This window comes from Caloenas nicobarica, chromosome 6 (assembly GCF_036013445.1).
Source record: "Caloenas nicobarica isolate bCalNic1 chromosome 6, bCalNic1.hap1, whole genome shotgun sequence".
In the NCBI taxonomy this organism is placed as follows: Eukaryota; Metazoa; Chordata; class Aves; order Columbiformes; family Columbidae; genus Caloenas; species Caloenas nicobarica.
In genome coordinates, this window is record NC_088250.1 from 730,662 (window position 1) to 739,316 (window position 8,655).

The 8,655-nt window shown below is 52.5% G+C and overlaps 1 protein-coding gene across 1 annotated transcript; it reads right to left on the reverse strand.

Moving 5' to 3' along the window:
* Nucleotides 1-4,638: 4,638 nt before the first annotated feature.
* On the reverse strand, nt 4,639-5,598 carry LOC135990539 (olfactory receptor 14J1-like). Its single transcript, XM_065638271.1, has one exon. It carries the CDS (start codon nt 5,596-5,598, stop codon nt 4,639-4,641), a length of 960 nt encoding a protein of 319 aa, XP_065494343.1.
* Nucleotides 5,599-8,655: the final 3,057 nt, after the last annotated feature.

The window sequence follows — 8,655 nt, forward strand, 5'->3', positions numbered from 1 at the left end:
TGGAAATGGTGAATGATCAACAGGGACCTGCCTGGGACTGTCTTTCTGTGAGTTTTGGGCCCCATGTCCCAGCAGACCAGCACTGCCAGCTTGGGGCCGTGCCTGAGATGACATCCCCAGAGCAGAGAGAGAGTCTGGGAAAGTAGCCCAGGACCTTCATCACCCCCAGCTTCTCCCGCCAGCCATTTCCAGCACTGGCTGCTCAGCTCAGATTTACTCTTGAGTCTTGCTGCAAAGACAGCTTCATTCTCCTGCTGATCTCAGTGCCAGTATCACAGGAACAGCCAGTCCTGCCCAACCCCTTTCCTGGCCCAGACCCCAGCAGACCCCAGAGAGGGGATCTCTGTAAAATCCCATGCAGGAGACAGCTGGCACCGGGCATGAGTCAGGCTCTGGGGGAGGCTGCAAGTGTTTTGTTATGGGGCGATGCTTTGTTTGGGTTATGGGAGGAACAGTGACCTGAGGGCTGTTGTTTGGGTCACAATGAAGGGAGCTTTCTTCATGCCTGTCCGGTGCTGTGCCTGCACAGTGGGGGCTGTAGGACCATGTGCAGGGCAATGAGGCTGGGCCAGCACAAGGAGAGGGTTCTGACAGGGACCACGAAGCACCTGCTTGAGGTGACAGCAGGGACAGGCTACCAGAAAGAATTTCTCTATGTTGCCTTTGTTGCGGAGCCATGTTTGAAAATGTCCTGGGTTCTGCTGGAATGGAGTTCATTTTCTTCGTAGAAGCTGGTAGAGTTTTAGTTGCTGCTCAGCAGTCAACTTCTACTGGCCTACCAATGAGAAGGTGGGGAGTGCACAAAAAGCAGAGAGGAGACACAGCTGGCACAGCTGACCCCAACCGACCAAAGGGATATTCTGTACAATATGACGTCATGCTGAGAATATCAAGCTGGGGAAAGAAGAATGAAGGTGGGGATGTTTGGAGTTATGGTGTTTGTCTTCCCAAGTAATTGGCTTTCCTGGAGATGGCTGAACACCTGCTGGCCAATGGGAAGCAGTGACTGAATTCCATGTTTTGCTTTGCTTGCATGCACAGCTTTTGCTTTACTTATTAAACTGTCTTTATCTCAACCCACGAGTTTTCTCACTTTTACTCTTCTGATGCTCTCCCTCATCCCAACAGGGGAAAGTGAGTGAGCAGCTGTATGGGGATTTCTTTCCAGCTGTTGTTAAACCATGACAGAAGGAAAAGCAAGGCTCCCTTGGACTTGGTGGTTGCGAGGAAAATTAAGAGCAAAAAGAATGGGTTGCTGCATTAGAAACCAAGGCTGAACAAGGAAAATGCAGGGCTGCTGCTGAATGAGGAGGGGGATTTACTAGCAGCAGACACAGGTGGCACTGAGGGACTCAAGGCCTCTGTGCCTGTGTCTTTACTGACATGGTCTCCAGACCTCTGTGCTCAGGGAAAGGCTTCAAGAAGCAGGAGAGCATAAATTGGTAGAAACTTCAGGAAATGCAGCAGGACAAACACCACTGTCTGTCCTTGCAGGGAACTCACCCTGGCAATGGCACAGGCTGAGGCTGCTGTGGGATCAGCCCTGTGGGAAAGGTCTGTGTGGGCAGGGAGCTGGACAGGAGGCAGCGTGTACCGTGGCAGCAAGGGAGGCCAGGAGCACCCTGGCCTGTGTGACCCAGAGACTGAGGGAGGGGATTGCCCATGTCACTGCATCCAGATTTCAGATCTCAACACAGGAAATATGTCAGCAAGCTGGAGTGGGTTGAGCAAAGAGCCGCCAGGATCAGCGGCTGGAGCACTTTTGCCTGTGAGGAGAGGCTGAGGGAGCTGTGCTTGTCCAGCCCGGAGAAGGTAAGATCTTGAGGCAACATGCAGCAGCATGGCCTTTGCCCAGGGAGACTGAGCCGGGGTCATGTCTGCGATACAAGACACAAGGATGAGAGGTAATGGGCTTGACCAAGATCGGGCTACACAGAGGGAGAAACTTTTCCAACATGAGGACAGTCAAGCACTGGGAGCTGTTTCCCAGGGATTGAGCACCAGCTCCGTCTCAGAAAGTGACCAAGATGTGGTTGGATAAAGCCCTGAGAAATCTGGTCTGACCCTGCTTTGAGCAGGAGGTTTGTCAAGACACCTCCTGAGATCTCTTGAATGATCCTTCCTTCCTTCCTTCCTTCCTTCCTTCCTTCCTTCCTTCCTTCCTTCCTTCCTTCCTTCCTTCCTTCCTTCCTTCCTTCCTTCCCTCCCTCTCTCTTCACGTTTCCAAATCAGGGAAAGCTCTCAGGTTCTCCCTGACCACAGCCTTTGCTTCTGTTTTTATTTCCTCCTACCTAAGATCGTCTATGTGACTACTGTAATACCCTGCAAAAAGAACATCCTACCCCCTTGGTCATGCATTTCTTGTTTTGTAGCCTCTTACGGTATTTCTGAGAGAGTTTCTGTGGTATTTTCCACATTGGGTAGCAACTCCATTAAACACAGATTTCTTTCTTCAGCTGTATTTTCCTGCAATTTTCAACACTGTTATCATGCACATGAGCTGGGTGGAGAGGCCAAGGGAACTGGACCTCTTCCCTCGCTGAAGGGGAGGCACAGGGCACCCTAAAAGCAGTAACACCTTCTTGGAGAGGTGGTGGAACAGGGCGAGGGGGAGGGGAGGGGAGGGGAGGGGAGGGGAGAGGAGGGGAGGGGAGGGGAGGCGCAAGGCGAGGCGAGGCGAGGTGAGGTGGAGAGCAGAGCGGCGGATAAGGGAGGGCAGGGAAGGGTGGACAAGAGGGGAGGGGAGAGTTTGGGAGGATGGGTGGAATGGGGTGCGGGGGAAGGAGAGAGGCTGGCAAGTGGAAGTATGTGGGAGGTGCCTGGGAGGTCGCCCTGACTGTATTGCAGCAGGAAGGTGCTGCGAGATCACCAAGAGCCACACAAACCCCAACGTGACCCAGGTGACAGCTCAAGGAGGGGAGAGGTGGGTAAAACCAATGTGATGTGGCTGTTGCTTGGAGGTCACCTCATGACAGTGATGTGATTGGCCAGGAGCAGGCTGGCATCATGATACCATCAACAACACCAGCTGTGAAGGCTGCAGGCACATAATTGAGCCCCTGGACAGGCCCTGCCGTGGGGTAAAGACACCTGCACATCACATGGGAGCACATGGACATCACACGAGCAACTGGGATGGGAAAGAGAACATGAGAGAAGGGACTAGAAGTACTGGTGTCACCACTTGTCCCAGCTTGGTCTCACCAGTGGCTGAAGAGCAGAGACATGAGAAGAGGCCAAATTGCAGGGAGACCTGGAGAGGAGCACTGGGAAGCTTCTGGGTCATCAAGTCTTGCAAGGGCACAGTGCCAGGGGAACCCCTCAGAGGTGCCATTGAAGGCCCAGATGACCTTGACAATGGCATCTCAGCTACCAAGTGGTGGTACAAATGGAACAAACCTGAGACCAGTGGGGGAAAAGTAATTGCTGACAGTTGTTAACTGGGGAGGGGCCTGGGGCACAGACAGGGAGCAACCCAGCTAAGCTGGCAGGAAGAAGCCTGTGCGTGGGGAGGGATGCGAGGGGACAGCTGCAGCTGAGAAGGGATTGCTTGGTGCTGATCTGTCCGAACCCTGGGCCTGATCACATGGTGTGTCCTGCCTCCTTATTAAACACTGCTCCTGGCAATTTGCTCTGTGAGCTTGTCAGTGTGTGTGTGACTGTATGTCCGTGCTTTGCTGGCTGGCTGCAAGGGGAGCTGGCTGCAAGAGGAGGACACCAGGATGGGGAGAGACCCAAGGCTGGAGTTGCCAAGTAGGTAATAGCTCCAAGAGTGGGAAGGATGCCTGGGCAGACCCAAAACTCAGGCCCACACTGCAGGGAATGTGGGTAAGTGCTGCAGAGGATCAACAGACCATTCATGACCTTCACACCAGATCAGCCTGAGAAAAGAACAGATGGGGATGGTTGTGTTGTCCATGGTGGGTGTGTGTGTTCTGTGGTTTGTGTGCTGGCTGCAAAGGTGCTGTTCTCTGTTGGTCTGTGAATGATTGGGGATGTCCATCTATTTTCCTTGCAAGTACCAGTACTTGCACTTCCCATTTGGGTGACTCTACCTTGAGTGATCTCTCACTTAGTGAGGCTTCAGTCACCGCTTACCCCAGGCACAGGCTGTCCCGCTAGAATTCCAAAACTCTCCAGAAAGCTCCAGGTTACCAACCTGGAGAATTTCTTCTGCACTGTCAGAGTTCAGAAAGCCCTGGGTACCTACCTCACTGACTGCTCACCATCTCCATAGTCACCACACACCAATGAGTGAGTCCAAAATCCAACCCCCTTGGTCTCTAACAGCTACCAATGGGACCATGAGCTTTTCCAATTCCAAGGAGAGCAGTCCCTTCTGGGGAGAAATTCCTTGGGTTTGTTGTTGATATCAGCTTTGGAAGAAGAGACCAAACATCAGTCAGTGCACTGGGGGATCCCGTTTTATTTCAGAGATGCTATGAGAATGTCACCTCTGCCCAGTGAGAGGCACACTTTTATATCAGTTAGACAGAGTAGGTCCGTTCCTCAAGAGAAGTGTGATGGATTCAAATATCTACGTAGGAAAATAATAAAAACTAATTACAATACAGATAATTATTAAGAAAATAGAAAACAGCAAACAAAGGACAAGCCTTTAATGGGGCACTGTGGGAGTCATCCCTGAAGAGTGATGGAAAATTTACTACCACTGAGAAACACATCTGCAAGAACTTTCCTGATAGACCCCTTGAGCTCTTGGTTCCTCATGCTGTAGATGAGGGGGTTCACTGCTGGAGGCACCACCGAGTACAGAACTGCCACTAGCAGGTCCAGGGAAGGAGAGAAGACAGAGCGGGGCTTCAGATAGGCAAAGGAACCCATACTGATAAACAGGGAGACCACGGCCAGGTGAGGGAGACACGTGGAAAAGGCTTTGTGCCGTCCCTGCTCAGAGGGGATCCTCAGCACGGCCCTGAAGATCTGCACATAGGACAGCACAACAAACAGAAAACACCACCAAAATACAGAAGCATTAAACATGACAAACCCAGCTTCCCTGAGGTAGGAGTGTGAGCAGGAGAGCTTGAGGATCTGGGGGATTTCACAGAAGAACTGGTCCACAGCATTACCCTTGCAGAGGGGTACTGAAAATGTATTTGCCGTGTGCAGGACAGCAATGAGAAACCCACTGGCCCAGGCAGCTGCTGCCATGTGGACACAAGCTCTGCTGCCCAGGAGGGTCCCGTAGTGCAGTGGTTTGCAGATGGCAACATAGCGGTCGTAGGACATGATCGTGAGAGCAAAAAATTCTGCTGACATTAAAAACAAAAAGAAGAACACCTGGGCAGAACATCCTGAGTAGGAAATGGTTCTGGTGTCATAGAGGGAATTGGTCATTGATTTGGGGACAGTGGTAGAGATGAATCCAAGGTCAAGAACAGAGAGATTAAGGAGGAAGAGGTACATGGGGGTGTGGAGGTGCTGGTCACAGGCTATGGTGGTGATGATGAGGCCGTTGCCCAGGAGGGCAGCCAGGTAGATGCCCAGGAAGAGCCCGAAGTGCAAGAGCTGCAGCTCCCGTGTGTCTGCGAATGGCAGGAGGAGGAACTGGGTGATGGAGCTGCTGTTGGACATTGGCCACCAATGGTCATGAGGACCTGTCATAGGAGGAAAAGACAGTGACATTTTAGGCGAGACTTCCCTGAGGAAAAAAAAACCCAGCTGTTTCTCATACAAAACCCCCTCCCTGAATGAGGGATGTGTCAGCTCATTCTCCGTTTCTACACATGGAATAACAAGGTTCATCATAGTTTAAAATGCAACTTGGGCATTTAGTTTCCATGAACATACCTCTGGGTCAAGATCCCCTGTGTTGGTGTCAGAACAAAAATGGACCCACATTCCCACCCCAACGAGCAAGGGCACCAGGGACAGGTGGAGAAACAGGGAAGAACACAGCAGTGCTCCCGAAAAATAAAGCAAGGACAGAAAGGCAGATGGGCATGCTGTGAAACCTTCTCCTTACCTGGCTATGCTGCTGCCACTCACGTAATGACACTGTAGGGCAAGTTCTTTCAGCCCCATTTTTGCATACCATATTCCAGGAACCCTTCACCTGGAGGTCCAGCTGCCAAGGTGGAGAATCATGACCTGGACCCCATGTCTTTGGGGCAGAGGCTCTGCTGGGGAGGAGAGGAGACCAAAGAGTTGCATTGGGAAATGTGTCTGCACTGCAGGGGATGGTGGCGGGGCGGGATCTGAATCCCCTACCCAGCATTTCTGGTTGCAGCTCCCTCTCCCTGCCTGCTCATGTCTCTCCTGCCTGGAGCTGTCCCTGCTGGGAGCTATTTCTCTGTCCCTGGGTCTGCTCCCTGTCAGTGTCACAGAGCCCATCCCACCTGCTGTGCGCTCAGCTCTGCCCTGCTCACACCTCCTGGCACCAGGCACTGCCCAGAGGCAGCTCTGTGTGTGCAGGGGCTCAGGAGCAACTCAGACAAGTCCTAATGAGAACTACGGTCTCCAGGTAGAGAAATTAATTCCCATCTCCCACTGCCCACCCAGCCAACCAAGACTGGAAAAACTCAAAGCACAGAATCTGGCAAAATGCTGCTTCAGTGTCCTTCACAAGGACTCTCTTCAAGTGTCCTCAGAGTGAGCTGGAGCTGCAAGCAGTTCCCTCTCAACAGCAGAAGGACTCTCCCCTGTTGGGGGCTGCTCCTTCCACCCACAGCTTCTCCCCACAGCACCGTGGGGATCTCCCTGGGCAGGCTGAGTGCTGACCCTGGCAGGCAGCAGAGTCCCTGCCCTGGCACAGCCCTGGGGTGCAGGGACCCTGCTCTGCAGGACAGCCCTGGGCACCCCTGGGTGCTGTCCCAGCTCACACCCTGCAGCTGGGAGAAGGCAGCTGTCGTGCCATGTCCATTCAGGGAATCCCTGCTGAAGAGCAGATCCTTCTCCTCCACAAGAACCAGGGGATGTGCCAGCTCTGGGACAGAATTGCAGGATCTTGATCTGCAACGCCACTCACCCAGAGACTTTCTATGTTAAGAGTTGTGTAGATTTCTCCTCCAGTGAGCTCTCAGCTGCCTCACCACCCCAGACTGCCTTTCTCCTCTCTCAGCCTGGCTCCTCTCCCCTCAGTGCTGCAGGCAGACCTCTCAGCCCTGCCGTTCTTTGCAGAGGAGCTGCTCCTGGGCAGAGCTGTCTCTCTGCAGTGCTGCTGCTTGCCATGAGCTCCCTCTGTCCCAGGAGCCCAGCCCAGCTCAGCAGCAGAGGAGCAGCCCAAGGCAACACTATACTACCCCTCCCCACCCCCTCCTGTGCTCTGTCCAGGTGTCCCTGGGTCTCCAGAGGACCCTACTTGGAAAAAGTAGGTAATCACTGTTAGTAATCACTGCAAGTGATCACTGGTGTCCCCTCTCTCACCTCTGCAGAGACTCTTCTTTCCAGCAGCGTCCTTTCTCCTCTCAGAGACACAGTTAGGTCTGAGACTCACCTCTCCTTGTCCCATCATTAGACAGGACAGCTGGACAGTGACAGGGAGGGATCTCCTTTCCATGTGCTGAGGGAAGCAAGTCATCTTAGTTAATGACTCATCTCAGTCCTGAGTCTAGAAGGGGACTCAGATCCCTCCGTGGACATAGCAAACCCAGAGAGGGTGGGATTCCTCTTGCCTCAGTTCAGGTCTGTGTTGAAAATAAGCACCTCCATGTGAACACTTTGTCTAAGTCCAACTATAATTAATGGAGATGGAAACCAGGAGATCAGAAACAAACAGCTAGTTATATTTGAGGTGCCAGAGGTGGTCCAGAGTATAAGAAGATACCCACAAAGTGTAATGGGGCCCCCTTGATGATACAGTCATCAAAGTCCAATGAATTTAGAGTATGCCTGAACCACAGGATGTCCACAGGCAAAGACATGGTCAGAAGCACCTTGTCCTTCCAGGAGATCAGTGACCCCTCCACCACAGGCCACAACTGGCCTCAGCCCATCAATCCAGCTGGTCCAGATCCTTCTGTATGGCCTTCCTACCCCCCAGCAGATCAACACTTGGTGTCTGCAAACTGACCGAAGGTGTTAGTATTAGTATATTAGTAGTAGTAGTATACACGAGTTTCTCCCTTCCCTTTTAGTCTCTTCCTTATCCCACTTGGGGGCATGGAGGAAGTATGTGAGTGGCTATTGTGGTCTTAGATGCTGGCTGGGGTTAAATCATGACAGGGAAGAATAGCAGTAGATCTAGAGAGCTTCTAAGTCACTTTCCAAGGTGTTAGTACTTTTTTGGCTGTTTGAAACAGGAAAGGAAAAGGAAAGGGAAACCCTCAGAAACTGCAGCTCTGGAGGTCCAGGGTGAACCTCAGGATAAAGGAATGTCATTCTGAGCGTACTGCTGCAGTCATTCAGAGGAGTCTGGATCACCCATGGCTTTGTGTTTCAAGGAACAGCTGGGGAGGATAGAGAGACAGCAGCACAGGTGGGGACATACTGGGGTGAGAACAAGGTGGGGAAGCACATGGGGTGTCTGAAGCCTGCAGGGAAACAGCCACAGGCCTGGGACAGTGTAGAACGGCCTGTGGTGGAGATGGCCAAGGGTGAGGCTAGATGTCCCTGAAAGACGCAAGGTCTTTGTCCCTTTGGCTATGGCTGACATCCCTGCAACCGAGGCCTAAGAGAAGGGACATAGTTATC

Excerpts from the sequence above, each read along its gene's own strand:
- LOC135990539 (XM_065638271.1), bottom strand. The coding sequence starts at position 5,598 with ATGTCCAACAGCAGCTCCATCACCCAGTTCCTCCTCCTGCCATTCGCA.